General features: G+C 42.7%; 1 protein-coding gene across 2 annotated transcripts; it reads left to right on the top strand.

The window, feature by feature from the left end:
* The first annotated feature begins 13,599 nt into the window (after nucleotides 1-13,599).
* Nucleotides 13,600-17,547, top strand: eomesa (eomesodermin homolog a). 2 transcript variants are annotated; one of them, XM_070846532.1, is made up of 7 exons: nucleotides 13,804-14,324; nucleotides 14,795-14,949; nucleotides 15,625-15,746; nucleotides 15,949-16,107; nucleotides 16,271-16,332; nucleotides 16,474-17,192; nucleotides 17,315-17,547. In XM_070846532.1, the coding sequence occupies exons 1-7, from the start codon at nucleotides 13,804-13,806 to the stop codon at nucleotides 17,326-17,328; spliced, it is 1,752 nt and encodes a 583-aa protein (XP_070702633.1). In that variant the 3' UTR covers nucleotides 17,329-17,547. The 2 variants fall into 2 exon arrangements, with proteins under 2 accessions (XP_070702634.1, XP_070702633.1); XM_070846533.1 differs by having other exon boundaries at nucleotides 13,600-14,324; nucleotides 16,474-17,547.

Consider the following 17,547-nt stretch of genomic DNA (forward strand, 5'->3'; position numbering starts at 1 on the left):
ATCAATATCATTAGCTAACAGACACAAGCCGATTACATAATTTGAAAGGTATATTCATTTAATCAGGTGTGAGACAGGCTAAAGCCTACACATGATTTTAATTATTGACCACACAGAAGTTTGAGAATCAGAGGAAAGTTAGAGATCAATTTGTTGTTCCAGCAATAATTTTTCATGGAGGAAATAGAAAGTGCAACACAAAATATTGGATAATGTGTGGCACACAGTAGATTTTCACCTCTATTCTCAGCCAAAGTGATCAATTTAAACAGAGAATTAAGTAACTCAAGGTAAAAGCATAAAACAAGAATTTATATCCTCTTCTATAAAGTTTTATGAACTCTGTCAAAGCTGCCTGGCCTCCCATTGTGGCACTGTGCTGAACTGTAACAAAGTTGAAATGGCCCAAGCCAAGACTAGAGGCCTCAGCTGTGGCTGAGTGGAGCCAACGCATGGTGAAGGCCTTTACTGGGGTGACGAGAGCAGGGAGCAGGGAGCCAGTGCATGTTAGCTAGCTAGAGCGTTTTGTAAAAGTGCAGACAGCTTGGGAGGTGCTAATGAATGCCGGGCATTGCTAACCGTACTGTACCCAGGCTCCGGGCGCAGCCTGGCAGCCTCCTGTCCCTCCTGCCCGTGCGAAATGTGAAAGATCAACCGGTTGGAGGGAGCAGAAGGGAGCAAACACACACACACCGAGCGCACATACACTTGCTCAAATGCACACACAAAAGTGTGCATGTGTAGATAAGTACACACGCTACTATGCATACACATGTATAGACATACACAGACTCACACTGACAAAATTCATGCACGCACAGACTCACAGAAACAGCCACACAGACAAGCGCACCCACACTCCGGCACAAACACACTCAGGCCTGGCTCACTATGGTATCACATCATGAGGGCTCCAGCCAGGCCAAGCCATGAGGCCTCAGCTGAGATGATTCAAGACTCCCCGCTGAGTCCTCACTCAATCAGCCAGGTGCAGCTCCACACCAGAATGACAGCAGAACTCCAACTCTCCAAGTTACAGCCTCTAAATGGAGAAATTAATCTGTGGTATTCAAAGTAAGTGGCTGCAAGAGGAATATTTGTTTTTAAGTTGTATTTACAAGACAAATGTTCGTAGATTGTAAATGGCAGAAATTATGCTTGGAGAAAGTTGGTCTTCAAATGTTTACCAGTTAATATATTTTGTTTATTTTGCCCTAAATACAAACAAAATTATTAATTCATTATTTTTTACTTGACTAAATTAAAGACTAAAGAATAAACAGAAAAGTATATCAGCACATAGAGAAATTAATCTATGAAGCTTTATGAATTCAGTTGGTTGGGTATCTGAAAGTAAGAAAGGCAGCAGAAGTTGCTGCAAAGCTCTGAGGACGTTTCATGACTGACAAGTTACAAATGCAAGAGCGAGCTCACTCACAACCTGGATGATCTTGAATCTGCATATTTAGTTGAGAAACTCTTATAATAACTTTCACTTAACTTTACTTTAATCACCAGATCCCCTCAAATTTGTTTCTGATGCAGCCGATGATTATTTTGAATTTTTCACATTTAATTATGAGGGTCCACATCTAATACACTGCTTCACTCTTATAATCCTTTATATATTTGATACATAGACTACAAAAATAAAAACATTCAAAAACAGGATTAAATCAAATACGTTAAAAAAAAAGTGTATCAGAAGTAAGCTGTTATTAATTTGTGAAATAAAAACTCGCAGTGTACAGATCTGAAATTAAGTGCTCAAATTTGCATTTCACAAGTTTAAGCAAAATGTATGCCTGTATTATGTGTAATTTTATCTTTGTTACTTTTACAAAACATAACCTCTCATCTACTGTAGTGTGGGCAAGGCGTGTGTGTCAGCCGTGGGGTCGTATGGCAGACTTTCGTTATTCTGCAGTGGTTAGTGCCACTATCAGAGAAGAGCTGCCCTTAGTGTTGTTAGAAAGAAATGCGCCATCGTTGGAAAAGGTGAGGAACTAATGTCGCACTAAATATATGATTAAAGTTGATGCTAGCAAGAAAGCTGAAAACTAAAAGAGATGCGTGTTGAGTAGAAGGAAAATCTCCTGCGGTGGCCCACTGTGAACTCTCTTCAGAGATACATCCTGATATTGGAGAGAACAGCAGCTCAAATTTGTAAGCACATAATGAGGTTTTTCTTTTTTTCCCTGTTTGACAGGAAGGCTTTGCTGCATTCTACACATTGTCTCTGTGAATTATACCCAGCTGTATAAGATGAATCATATTTACCATTTTTACTAATGAATATTCATAATTCAGTGTTTTGCATATAGCTTGTCTGAATAGAAATGGATGGTTAAGGATCTCAGAGTCACAGTTTTAATCCACATCTTACCATCTGCAGTGTTCTTTCATATTATTATAAATGGATGGACTAATGATTTTTGAAAACTTTTTATTCAGTGTGAAAAGAAAAATGCACATAATGTGCATGTAAGAGAAAACAGGGAGTACTGAATATGTATTTAAACCCCTTAACAGCAGATCATTTAATTTATGTAGTATATATTACTGCATTATCGAGTCTTGATATGTAACTCCCACCCGACTTTTAGGTACAAAATGTAATGCCTCTGATTTTCTTCCTCAACTTTCTTCTTCACAGTAACAGGCATTCTTGGGTAAGTTCAGTCTCATTAAATGCTCTTTGCGAGTTGTCTGGAGATGTATCTATTCATTAGCTTCAAAAGGGTGTCATGTGTATGAATTATGCTAACAGGATCTAATTAGCAGATGCAAATGAGGTTAGTCAAAATTGTACTGAAAAGACAGAAGAAAAGCTCCATGGGATAGTTGGAGCTCGACAGCTCACCAACCGCCCCCACGCTGGGCACCAAATGTGATGGTTCGCCCCTGCTGCTGCTCTATACAGGAGGTAGGACTGAACCATAAACACAGACGTGGGGAGGACAGCTGTTCAGAGGTGTACTTATCAAAATCAGTACTGTGTTTTATTTGGAAATGCAGAAATCGACTTGTGACAGCGCTAAATTACTGATTCACATTATTAATATCTACCATTAGACTGGATGATATCTGCTCACACTGCTCTGCTTGGAGCCAAAAGTTAGCCCCCAACTCCTCACGCCTCCCCGCCTCCTGAACATACACACACACACACGCACACACAGCAACATAGAAATGCATCCCCCTTCCTGTCCCACAAGAAACAAGTTACACAACCAGCTGATGGAACTCCAGAATCCGGCGTGAAGAGGACTCACTAATAGCAGCCGCCTACAAGCTCCTGCCATTCTGACATCAGTGGCCCCAGGCTGTGGAGAAGCTGGCAGGACTCAGGGAGCATGCCTTCTGGCCTCGGCAGGGAGGAAGGCCAGCAGGCTCCAGTGTAACACACGTACAAGCACACACACCCCTCATCCTGCAGTGGGAGTCATGGCTGAGCTAGCTCACATGGATGTAGAGTTGGGGGGGAGAGGAGACAGCAACTGGTGACCCTGTTTATGGTAGGATATCAGAGAGCTACAAAGAGCAGAGAGCGGATCGCTGTTAATTGGCATGAGTCAGTTGATGCCTGCCTACTCTTGTGTTGAACCCCAAGTCATGTCAGCACTGCCAAAACTGGCAGAATGTCACAAGTGAGCGATGCAAACTGGAATGGGTTTGAGCTCAGGTTTTCTAAACTGCAATACGCCTGAATTGTGTATCTGATCTTTGTATCTATCTCATCTCAGATAAAAACAGGATGGCAAGTTACAGGATGGTAAAAAAAAACAAACAATGATGGAGCTGTTACAGCACCAACCATGAACTACATCATCCTCTGTTAATGTCCAGCCAGGGATCGTTCTACTGTCTACTAGATAATAAAGGAATAAAATACTCAAAAATGAGAAAAAACACAAATGACATTTGTGCTGATTTAAACAGATACTGTTGATTATTTGAAGAAGCTTGCATATTGGAAACATTGGTCACTTTTGAATACATTTTTGTGCTTTACGCCCTATTTGTTTGAATTACTGTGTCCTGATTAAGGAAACTTTAAGGACACTTTGGTCCATTTGATCTACTCTGTGGGTTAAGGTAAATAAGAGCGTCCTGTGAAGTCCTCTTCCATAGCCTCTCTTACAGTGAGGTTAGAGTAGGCCAGTAACTACATCAACAATTTAGTTAGCTCACTAGTGCAATTCAGTTTCAGAGTCATGGCATTGTGCATGCTGGCTCACTGTCACACTTAGTGGGACACTTGAAATGTGTGCTGTAAAAAATGCCTGTTGAGCTCTACAGGTTAATGATGAAATTTGAAATGATGATATATGGATTATTTGCCTGTTCTCACAGTATCAATGATATACTATGTCTTGTTAAAGCTGTTTGAAAAAAATTGCAATCAAGATCCCATCAGATCAGGTTCTCAGTGTGACAGAGGGGTGAGCATGTAGATCAAGAGATCAAGGCTCCAAATTACTCAAGTCACGCAACATGGAAGTATATAAATAATCATTTGCGAATTATAAAAAAGTGGAACCTTATAGACAGGAAAACGTAAATGTCTAACTGTTAAAGATGGCAAAGATTTTGTGAGCCTTTTTGTTTCAAGGAGCTAGTTGTCATCACTGACACTTGACCTTGGGTGCTCTGGTATCAGGCCAGTAGCTTGTATAATACTCACTCTTATGATGCAGCATATGTCTGAAATACACTTGCTATTTGAGTAGCCTGTTGTCACTACAGTTTCTCGCTATAAATTTTAAATAAACATACAACTCACTCTGAGTGATTTTGAATTAGATTCAGTGAAATCCAGTTAAGAAAGTGAAAGAGAAAATAGCTTCTACGGTGATATGAGGACACCCACTCACGTCCTCTGTAGCTCTGGGTGACTCACTGTCAACCACTGCTAACCACACAGGTGAAATAAACCCTATTTCGCTACAGAAGCGAAGATAAAAAAACATTTAAGTTCTCACAGACTCTACACCAATTTGTCCATATGTTCTCTGAGATTTTTTCACATTGACATTCCTGATTTAGGCTTATTAGTGTATCTTTAAAAATGACTGTGTACTCCAGGCCTTGGTGCATGTTCATGCAACTGTGATTGTTTTGTCCATGGAGAGCCCCTTAATATTTCTGACAACAAACAATTAACAGTTCTATAGGCAACTCGCAAACCAAAAAGCCTAACAATGAACATAATTAATTGCAATTTCACCAGTCGTGAAAACAAAGCAAAAGCAGTTTTCTTCTTTGTTCATTTTGACTGCAGCAGATCCCCTGTCTTCACACCTCCCACATTGGTTTAACGTGTTGCATTGTCCCCCACACAGCTATCCACGTACACACACACAGGCATTCTGCAAAAACACATAAAGACCCACACACATGCACAATCACACAGCTATACGAAGACCACATCAGCCTGGGGCTCCCCTTATGTCTGCCTCGGCACTAAAGGTGTGATCGCTCGTTGTGCTGGTGAGGAGGTGGGGGACATTCTTTAACCGGGGTGGAAGGTATTAGGCTGGTATGGTTTGAACTGCAAGGTGGCCATCGTTGGGGATCCCCTCAGTGTATCCATCAGAGCTGTGAAGGACAGTTACTGGTTTTCAGCACCTAATCAGGTCTTTCCTTGCACTGTTGTGGGGACTCATGTCTCATGTCTGCATGGTAAATATGTATTTGGAGCCAGCAGAGCAGTCAATTAGCTTAGCTTAGCACAAGTGGAAGCAAGGGGAAACAGGTGGCTTTGTCACAGGTGATATAATCAGTCAAAAGCACCTTGAAGCTAACAAATTACTTCATTATATCGCTTGTATAACCAAAATTTCAAAAACAAGAATTTTATGGTTATGCTGGACTATTTGTTGTCTGAGAGCAGTAACTTTACCCTGGAGTTTACCCTGGTTGCTTGTCTGGCACAGAATTCCCCATATAACAACATATTGTGATTTGCACGCTTAAATAGTGAGCTTTAGGGGTGCTGGTAGGCTGATTGTGTTACCACTGAACAGAGCCAAGCTAGCTGTTTTCCCCTGTTTCCAGACTTTATACTAAGCTAAGGTAGCCAGATACGGTACAGGCATGTAATGGGTATTAATGTTCTCATCAAACTCTCAGCACATTTTCCAAAATGTCAAGCAATACCTTCAATATGAAGCTCACCACCAGTTTATCAAATAATAGTGTAACACACTGGACTTAAATGACAATATCAATTTCCATAAATCATTGTGAGCATCTGCTTTCTGTTGCCTGAAAACCAAGGCATGCCCCCTCTCTCTCTGACTGGGCCATGAGTTGAATCATCAAATATTTCCAAACCAAGTAAATAACACATTGCTTATTAATTTTTGATTATAAGTTATCCAACTCCTTCAGACGCTAAAACATTATCCATTTCATACTGTGTGGATACATACATGAAAAAAAGACCAGCTAAAACTCATACATTTCTTGTGGCTTCAATAGTTCATCATACACCAGATTTTCTAAATGAAGTCTGGACCATTAGCACTGTGTATGGGTCCAGCCTGTCTCATCTGGTCTGTTCTATCAAGGTCCACAACCATCAGATGAACCTCGAAACAAGCGCTCCCCCATGAGACAGAATGTTTGGTCCATGTGTCTAGACCTCCACCATATCTGACCCGCCAGCACAGAAGGACACACAAACACTCGACAGACGATCATAAGGAACAAATACAGGCAGGCTCCTTCCTCCACCATGAGACTTGGATATGCATGCTCACTGCTGTTCGTAATTTCTTATCATTGACACCCACCCCTCCACATCCACATATACACTTGTCAAATATGACACCTCTACCCACAAGGAAGAGGCCAGGTTCTCAGCCCTCTTCTAGAAAGCTTGACTAAACTGTCCCATGTTATTTATTGGCAAACCACATGAGTGGGCCTTCCCTTGAACGTAAATGACGTCTGCTTTGGTCTCAGTCTTCAGACGGGAAGGCCTTTCGCTTCGTCCTTTACATCCCTCCCCTGCTCTTCAGTCAGAGAAGGAGACCAAACCATGGACCACTTCCATGATATGTGGGAGTCCCTGCTGTTTCAGTGGCTGCCAGGAAGGCAGCCTCTTCCTTCTCCCTTTGGAGCGTTTGGCTCCATAACCACGGGAGCCCATCTGATGTGGTCCCCCCATCTGACTAGCAGCTCTCTTCCCCAGGCCCAGACGGCTGGAGGGACAGAGCAGACGAAAGGGGGCGCAGATTGTTGTAGACCATTTACATGTAAATACAGAGACCAGGCCTGGGTCTGGGTTCAATATTGAAGGTGTCCGCTGCACTAAGGTCCCTCTGTGTGTGCATATATGAGCGTGTGTGTATACACGCCGGCAAGCGTATATAATTGTGTGTGAGCATGCACGTGCACGTCTGTGTGTTTTCATGTATGTGCATGGCATGATCCAGTACATCTAAATTATACAGCTGCCAAATGGCTGCAAATGTTTTAATACAAAAGCATTCTGTGGTCTCTAATTATATCTAATGGCTGCTGGATGCATTTCTCCAGAGCAAAAATAGGAGCCTTTTCAGTGAAAAATTTGGCATTTCATCATCTAGTTTAATACCTAATTGCACAAAGCAATAAAAGGGGATGATAATAGAGACTTAAATGTGTCCAGTATTCATATAAATAAGCCCTTAAAGGGAGCAACGATGATGACAGAGAGGGGCATCTGAGGGCCTCCTAGCACTGTGAATGCAGCCCCTACTCCCCAGAGGAGACTGAAGATGCCAAGGCAACATCCCTGTTTCACCGGGGGGTCAACCTTAAACCATTAATCATGTCTACCTAACCTCCCTCCCACTAGCATATGCCTCTGGCTGGTAGACAGTAAGTCAGTTAGGGCTTTCCTCTGTGTCGCTCTAGAAGCTTTCATACCAGGAGAGAAGTGTTAAAACTCTACATTCTCACTTCTGACTCACTGATTTAACCACATTGAGGCAGGAGCAGCAGCAGAATACTCCTGTGGTGTAAATCTCCTAGTGTTCCCTGTCCAAAAAAAAGGCAAGAGAAGAAAAAAATAAAGGGTCCTCCCGAAATGCAGTTTCTGAGTCAGGGTTAGCGATGTGATAAAAGCCCAGCTTGTTTGGCAATAATAGTGCTATGGGAAAGGACAGAGAACTAGGGGTGAGCTGGGTTGGGTTGCTGTGTCTCGGTGACTGCGGCGGGCTGGTTGACGAGTTCAAGTGTGGGACCACCCCTCCCTCCCCACCCCAGCTCACCCCAACTCTCCTAAGCCAAGCCTGTTAGAGAGGCATGTTACCTTGGAGGCTTAATGCGGAGTCGATACAACTCCACCACCCTCCCTTACACCTCACGTTCCAGGGAACATGTATATACAGTCTACGCTGTCAAACTTTTAGCACCTGCTATTTTGCTTTGGTCCCTTATGTCAATTCCTCCAGTGTTTCATGAGGATGGGCTGGAAGAAGTGGGTCATCAAAGGTTGACGCTAAAATGGGGATGAGGGTGAGACTCAGGCCATCGGACTACCATTCACTTTTGGCTTCATCTGCATCATGTTCTGCCCATGACGACACAGTGAGTGAAAGTAAAAGGGTGGATGTGTCAAAATCAATTCAATGATCTGCTCACCCAATCCGAAGGAAAAAAATATACATATATAGTTTACTACCTGCTCCTCGTAATTACTTTGGTAGCATTGAAAAAACTGAAAGATTTAACAGAGATTATGACGATTTATTCCTCATTTTCTCAACATCTGGAAAGCATTAGTCTTGGAGACTTCAAAACTGCTATAAGCGTGACAGTGCCTGATGATAATCTATTTGTGGGAAAGGATAAAAAGTCAGAAAAGAAGTGCACAGACACCTGAAACTCACCCTGCTTCCATACTGTGTACCTGCTCCTTTCCCCAAAGGCCCTGGGTGACACTTTCTATAATGCAGTAATCCAAAAATCATGTTATCATGCCTTGGGGAATGAAATACAGTGAGTGCAGCTTCAATCCCATTTCCCTGAATGCAGTCGGTACACCTTATTTTTCTTAGATTTGTCTTAACACAGTGGATTATCATTTCCCCCTGAAAACCTGAGCATCACAAAACCATTGGGCTCACATATCCCCAGATACATTTCTGGAATAATCCACCGCTCCTTCCACGGGCCAGACACACACATGCATGCATGCAGCAACATGCTGACATTGAGACTTATCTGTTGATATGACGCAAAGTAGCATCCGATGGTTTTATGCAATCTGGCGTATTATAATGTATTTTGAGGAATTCAAACGTGCTGCATATAGAGAGAGAACTCCCGCGGGTCTCACTCACTGACTGGTTGCAGATGGGGAAGATTCCCATTTCATGATAATTTGCTCTGCAGGATTGACATCTGAAATACATGGCATCAAACATGAATATACTTTACATATTCTATTGTTCTTTGCGTGTATGGAGAAAAAAATGCACAGTGCTAAAAAAAAAAAAATGAAGCTCTTGTTTAATACAAATACATGTTGTCCAGTCTAGAGGAAGGAAACCCTGAGCTGTTTAAATCAAGAAGCCAATGGTGGAGACAAGGAAATAAGAAAAAGAGAAAGTAATTGATGAAAGCAATGTGTACCCAAATGGAAATTCATGAAAGCTGTCACCTTCGCATCTTTGAAGACAGCAGCATGTCTGTAACATAAGCTTTCCTTGTGGAAACACTACTGCTTTGATTAAATGTTAGCAATCCCCACACACTGGAAAATATACTGAGGGACATCTTTGATAAACTTGTGAAATAAATTCTTTCCAATAAAAATGTTCTTGAGGATGATGATTTGCGGAGGAGCGCGGCGCTGACATGGTGCACATTGCACTCGGTTCTTTTCCCAGCACCCCTCCCTCCAGGGGTCTCGGTGGCGAGGATCTCTAATGAGACTTGCGTTATTAATCCTTGCAATGGGGTACATGAATTCACTCCAGAGCAAAGGCTTCAGCAGCCACCTTGGCCCATAAAACCTGGAATGTATTCCTTTCATGTGCTCTGTTGATGATCTACTCTGACAACAATATGGTAGGACTTCCCTTCCCCTGTCGTGCGGGCCCTGGCCCGGGGCCAAAGAGGGTCATCGCAGACACACTTGGACTTTTATAGGTGGTCAAGAAACATGCTGACAGGTCACAAGTGGGAGCTCCTTTATGAGTAGGACCTAAACATCCACCTCATTTGGAATTAGTTTATTTATTGGTGGCCTGTAAATCACATTTATTTTGTTTTCTACCTTTCAAATGGCAACTGAGTCTTTGGGGTCATTTTGAACAACCAACGTGCTTTAGGCCATGGCCATTAAAGCAGCAGCAGTGAGTTTGTTTTGCCAAGATTTTCTCTCAACAGGCTTGTAATCATCTGTGAAACATAGCCGTAAAGTAAAATGATCAGCTGTGAAATAATCCATGCAAAGAAAATATCACTTGACTGTAGAGGATCACAGAGGCTGTGCCTGTGCAGGTGGCACAGAAGCCGTTTTTTCCTCAAAGACAATTCTTCCCTTAACATCATTTATCGGTAATTTGCTGATCATGCAAGGCCCCATTAAATAAGAAAAGGTACATGGCAGGATTGCACTAATGAGGTGTTGACAGCTCAGGTGTGAAATGCTAGTCTCCTTCTTCTAATCCAAATGCAGCGTCCTTTGAACTATAGATTTACCCTCTAACTATAGAATGGCAGCCTGCAGCAACACTGAGTCAAGAGAGCAGCATCTCTGCTGTGTGTTTGTGTGTATGAAAGAAGGACAGCAAGCAAAAGGACATAAACAGAGATTGACACATGTTCCATCCTAGATGAAATTCACAGGCCCATGATAATCGCCATAATACATGTTTTCAGCGCTTGTTGATTTTTTTCCTTTTGTATCCAACCATATTCACATAAAAGCATTTGGGATTCATGGAAAATTGGCATTCACAACAGTAGTTCCTTCAGATCTTGCTAAAATGGAATTAATGACTTAGAGTAACCCTATTTCACAAAACCCCAAAGCTGCTGCGATGGCATCATTTTACAACTTTCCCTGAGGAATTCTGCATTTGTTACAGAGAGCAGACACAGGGAGGCGATTGGTGAAAATCAGAATTTTGTTATGCTGCAGATAAGTGAGATTCTCTGTTGAGAGACAGGTCAAAATAAATAATAGAACTGCTTTTGAGTCATTCAAAAAATCTTGATCTCAATTGTCAAATGTTTGGTGTTTTTCTTTTTTTTTTTATCTCCAAGCAGCAGTCTGGGAAGGGTCTGGGTCTTGATTGACAGATTGTGTGCTGTATGCATGTAGCTCTGGTCCCCTGATGGCCCAATAGCCAGCTTTACTGTCCCATTTATGACACGAACCAATCTGCCTCCAGCCGAGGCTCTCCCTCAGCTTTTCACAGATTTGTATCCCCATTCTCCCAAATTCATCTCACCCCCCCCACCCCCCACCCCCCTCCCAGCTTACTTTAAGACTCACACGTGCACAAACTGCCCACACACACAGAGACACGCACACACACCTTCACGCAGATGCGAACACAGGCACAAGCTGAGTTCACTGCAGTTGAGGATGATGTAAAGTGAGACGCAAGTGAAAAGAGTGAGAGTTGACGGCCTGCATGCGGCTCTCTTACAGTGTTAAGTTACTTAAATATAACCAACGGTGGGAAAGTTACCCACTTATCCTGATCAGTCACTAGAGAGCGCTGCTGAGAGATCAGAGTCAGGCCTGGGTACAGTGTGAACGACGTTTGTGGTGCGACATGTCTCCCTGATTATTTCTGGTTTCGGGAGAGTTCGATCTCTACCACTTGCTTTTTCAGTGTGTGTGTGTGTGTGTGTGTGTGTGTGTGTGTGTGTGTGTGTGTGGGTGGGTGTGCATACCTCCAAACACAGACATGGGCAATTCTAAATTACTTAATATTCAGTGTTTCAATATTTTTAAAATTTGTTTTAGAGTTATTATCCAACAATTGTGATAATATTACTTACACTTTTTTTCCCTCTTTGCCGATGTGCATGCAGGCGTGTGCAGTATTGTTGCATTTGAATTTCAGAGAGATTTAGCACCATTTAAACAAGTTAATTCACCTATTTTTTTTATTGTTACTTCGAATGCAAAAAGACTGAAAGACAAGAACCTTTTCCGTCTGCTTCTACAACTCGTCCTCATCAAGCAGCCTATGAAACTGCATTAAATATTCCAAATCTACAGAATCAAAGCTTAATTGAAAATGTTTTATATTTTTATTATAAAATCAAATAAATTAAGGAATCGGCCAAATGTGTCCTAATCGTTTTTTTTTTTTTCCTTTTATTGTTTAAATGTAATCTCTCACAGTCTTTTAATAAAACATATTTTTGTTGCGTGTCAGTGAGTTGATATTCAAACAATCATTTAAAGGTTCAATTAAAAGAAAACATAAAATAGTGGGAAAAAAACAAACCATAGCTTATACATTTCTGTTTTTTATTTTTATAGTTTCTGAAATATAACCCCAGTAGCAGAAATGTAGTCGTAACACAGCCTCAGAAAAATGTGAGGAAAAGCTTGTCTGGAATAAAAGTCTTTCTTTTTTTTTTTTTCCTTGAACAGACAAATAAAAAAATGAGTATACACATTAAAAAACGAGCCTTTTTCACTTCAGATACACCTTTTCGATCAATTTTGATTGTCGATAGTTATTATAGGAGCCAAGGCAGAAAACCTGGAAGTGGAAGAGGCGACGGAGGCCAATTATAGGAAATAAGGTGCACATGTGATTTTTTTTTCTTTCTTTCTTTCTTTAACGTGTTGGAGTGTTTGCAGGGGGAAAGGTCTCGGTGTTTGCTTTTCCTACCGGATAAGTCCTCTTGGTTGAGTGAGTGGAAGTAATCTGACAAGCCACATCTGAATGTGTATTTTGCTCTCGTGTTGGACGTGATGACTTGAAGCCGAAGCTGCAAAGTTTAGACGTGATTGTGCGTGCGCGGTGGGGCAAGCCGGGCTGCTTTGGTGCCACTGATTTTGGCCATCTGCTTAGTCTTTGAGGTCAAATGTGGAAAAATTCTGCTCGTCGTTTGAGCTTTAGAAATGTTCAGTCGCGTTTTACTACAATTTATTCGCACTAGCAACTGCAAAACTATGTGAAATTTTGGATTTGAGGTGTTGGAGAGGACGCTTCTGTCAAGTCTATACCCGGGAAATGAGCGTAAAAATAAACTAAACGACAGTCATGAAAAATGTCCTCTTGATATTATTTCTACCAGACGCTTTCTAATTGAATTAGAGTAGTGCGACCATTGGCTATGGAGAGTGCTGCTGCCTCCGCATGCTCCTCCAAAAGCTCCTCCCCTATCGCTTACAATCACTTGGGTGTGTGGAGAGCTACATCTTATAAGAGCCACTGAGCATCCCATGTCCAGCCCATAATCTGATCTGAAAATCCGCAGGTGAGGAGAAGGTTTAACCTCCTTCCATCATTCGTAAGGGAGGGAGGCGCGCAGAGACACAAACAACCAGGGCGAAGGTGGTTGTGTCGTCTCCTTGGCTGAGATTCACTCTCTGGACTCTTGAAACTCTTCTTATTTATTGCAACAATCTAAACAATGCAGTTAGAGAACATCCTTCCCAGCGCCAGCATCAATTTACCCAAGACCTTTTACAATCTTTCCTCGTCGGACAGTGCCAACAACAGCCCCAGGCCATCATCGCAGCTTGAATATCAAGAAGTCGACCGGACGGAATCAGAGTCTAGCAGCGCTCCAAAGAAATATCTGAGCGGGGTGGGAAACGGGATGCTGGGCGAAGGAGAGGCGGACACTTTCACTAAAACTGGGCCCGATGGGAGGAAAGGCTCCCCGGTGCTCGGTGAGGACGAGTTGACGAGCGGTCGGCGTTATAACATAGACGAACTTGGCTCTGACAGATACTTCATCTCGTCGTCCCAGGCGAGTTCCGACATGGCAAGCCCCTGTTCCCTCTTTCCCTATGCAGGACAGACCGGGTCGGTGTACACCGGGTCCAGCAGCTCCAGGTACCCGTCTTCACTTCATTACGGATCCGTCCTGCCGCCTACAGGCTTCTCCTCCTCGTCCGTGTGCACCGGCAGGAGCCAGTTTAGCAGCGGAGGGTACCAGTTCAGCCAGGGTCCGGGCTGTTTGTACCCCTCCTATCCCGGGACGGCGACGGGTATTGGCTCCATGTCTCTGCCGGGTTCTGCCGCCGGAGCCAGGGCGCAGGTCTATCTGTGCAACCGGCCTCTGTGGCTGAAATTCCACCGGCACCAGACCGAGATGATCATCACCAAACAGGGCAGGTAAGCAGATGCGCTGCCGGAGGCTCCAAAGGCCTAATTTGAGTGCACGACAGTCATGTGCAGAATATAGAATTATTTTCGTTTTTATATTTCCAATTGGCTCGTTTGGTCTCATTTTTTATTTATTTATCTAAGTATAGATTATTCTCATAACCACCTTTTACGCAGGAGCAAAATTTTACGCACACGATCCAAGTGTTCTTTTGCGCATTAATTGAGGGGGTCGGCGCTTTAAATTGCAAACATTTCGTCTCTGGTAAATTGTAAAAGCACAAATACACAACGTGATAAACATGCCACTGTTGATTTATGCATTTATTTCAGTTTTAATAGCCTGTTAGTGAAGCATTCTGCTAAACGCAACACGTGAAGGCACTCTAGTGGCAAAGTTTTGTTTTAGAGTTGTTTTTTTTTTTCCTGCTTTCTGAGCACAGCTGTTAAATCATTCCTGTTTTCCCTTTTTTTCCCAGACGGATGTTCCCATTCCTCAGTTTCAACATCACTGGACTCAACCTCACGGCCCATTACAATGTCTTTGTAGAAGTTGTTTTGGCTGACCCGAATCACTGGCGCTTTCAGGGAGGAAAGTGGGTCACTTGTGGAAAAGCAGACAATAATATGCAAGGTGAGTTGGTGAATTAGCAAGACTTATTAAGCTCTGGCAAGTTTGTATTTTGGGTTTAGAAATGGTTGGAAAAAAATGACTCGGAAAGAAAGAAATTAATGAGACGTGGATAGAAATGATGCAGCAATGTCACATTTAATCCTTGAGGATGTGAACATTAAATCTGAGTAAAGCGAATAAGGACAGTTTTTACTTCAAACTGTAACAAAAAAAAAACCGGACAGGTTGTGATTTCGAGTGTTTTGATGCAGTAATTTAAGTGGTTCACTGGAATGTAATTTGAAGTGTCAAGTCATCTGGGGGACCAACAAAAGTGTGAAATTGTTTGTTAAATATGTCGCTTAAATGGGCTGATACTCTAAAGACTTGCACCTTTTTTAAATGCATGAAAAATGATCAATTATTTTTTGATAATTTAATGGCGAGAGAAAATAAGGAAAGAGAAGCATGTTTTAAAACAAAACATAAATGTTTACACTTCCTAGTTTTTATTAAAACATATTTAAATGTCATTCTACCAGTGGGCCTAATTTAACCTTTAGACTATCAAAATAAAACGCTCACCTGCATCATCATCCAATAAAATAAAAAATGAAACAGAAGGATATGATTTTATTACATGCATGTTTAGACAACACTCTTGTCATGTTACTGACTAACTGATTTCAATTCTAGGTAACAAAATGTACGTCCATCCTGAATCCCCAAACACTGGTGCTCACTGGATGAGGCAAGAAATCTCTTTTGGCAAGTTGAAGCTGACCAACAATAAAGGGGCCAACAACAACAACACACAGGTTAGATATTGATTTTCTGACACGCTCAAATTCACAAGTGGACCAGTGCTGGACATATTGTTTCTGATTCTATTTGGTGAAAATACTGATTTGAATATTCTAGCTGTCAAGTGCACTGAGTAACCAGCACCCGTGTCTCTTTTGATGGAGCCTGTTTTGAAGTCTGCAGCTTTGCGCTGATCGCACATCTCTCCTCTTGCAGATGATCGTCTTGCAGTCGCTTCACAAATACCAACCGCGACTTCACATCGTGGAGGTGACAGAAGACGGAGTGGAGGACATGAGCAACGAGGCCAGAACTCAGACCTTCACCTTCCCAGAGAACCAGTTTATAGCAGTCACTGCTTATCAGAACACAGATGTAAGCATCTGAATAATACATCTTTGGTCTGATTGTTTTTTTTTTTATTTATTAAAAATATACCACTCACTGTTATTGCTCTTTTGTCACACTTCAGCTGCTTTCCTTTTAAGATGCAAATTATTTATGCAGCGTCCCTTTTTTTTTCTTCTTCTACTTTCAGATCACACAGCTGAAGATAGATCACAACCCTTTTGCAAAAGGCTTCCGGGACAATTATGACTCGTACGTGTTTTACACACAAGCAGTGTGGTTGATCTGTTTTTCCTCTATTCGATGCATCTTAAGTGTTGGACCCTGAATGTTTTCTTGCAAGTAATAGTTATTTATTTACTTAAATGTTTGGTGTCTTTGCTTGTTGCGCAGGATGTACACGGCCCCAGAGAGCGACAGGTTGACTCCATCCCCGACAGACTCGCCCCGCTCCACCCAGATCGTGCCCGGGGCTCGCTACGCCATGCAGCCTTTCTTTCAGGACCAGTTCGTCAACAACCTGCCTCAGAACCGCTTCTACACCGGCGAGCGGGCAGTTCCGCAGACCAACAGCCTTCTCTCCCCGCAGAGTGAGGACGTCAGCGCCGCTGCGTCTGCCCAGCGCTGGTTCGTCCCCCCAGTGCAGCAGCCGGGCTCCAACAAGCTGGATCTGTCCTACGAGAATGACTATTCCACCAGCAGCCTGCTGTCCTACGGCATCAAGCCCCTGTCCCTGCAGACGTCCCACGCCCTCAGCTACTACCCAGACTCGGCCTTCGCCTCCATGGCTGCAGGCTGGGGCACTAGAAGCTCTTACCAGCGCAAGATGACCACGGGCCTGCCCTGGTCCCCTCGTCCAAGCCCCCCAGCCTTCCCGGAGGACCAGCTGGGGGTTACGAAAGACAAGCTGCCTGAGGAGAGCGCGCCGCCAGCCTCGACCTGGATTGAGACATCCCACTCACTGAAATCGGTGGACTCTGGTGATTCTGGCGTGTACTCCGTGGTTTGCAAGAGGCGCAGAATGTCCCCTGGGGGCTCAAGCACAGAAAACTCCCCAACCATCAAGTGTGAGGACTTGACCACGGAGGAGTACAACAAGGACAACCCAAAAGGCATGGGTTATTATGCATTCTACACAAGCCCCTAAGACTGTATTTATTGAAGCTAAATGATTCTTTTCTTTATTGAGTGCTCTCTATTTCTTGTTAATGTCTTTTTTCTCTTTTCTCTAAAGGTGCCAAAGCTTAGTGTTCCCCCCAAGCAAGCTGCACAAGGTTATTTTCCCAGACCAGCCCCTCTCACATACCTGAGCAGAAACATGCATAGTGATTGTTGTTTTTGAAAAAGCATGTCCCTTTTTATTCAATTGTTTTTACATCTTTTTTTTTTTCTTTTTCTTTTTTTTTTTAACAAATGTGATATCCCCCCCACCTCCCTGCGTATTTAAGTCATTTTTGTTGTACAGTA

This window comes from Pempheris klunzingeri, chromosome 16 (assembly GCF_042242105.1).
Source record: "Pempheris klunzingeri isolate RE-2024b chromosome 16, fPemKlu1.hap1, whole genome shotgun sequence".
In the NCBI taxonomy this organism is placed as follows: Eukaryota; Metazoa; Chordata; class Actinopteri; order Acropomatiformes; family Pempheridae; genus Pempheris; species Pempheris klunzingeri.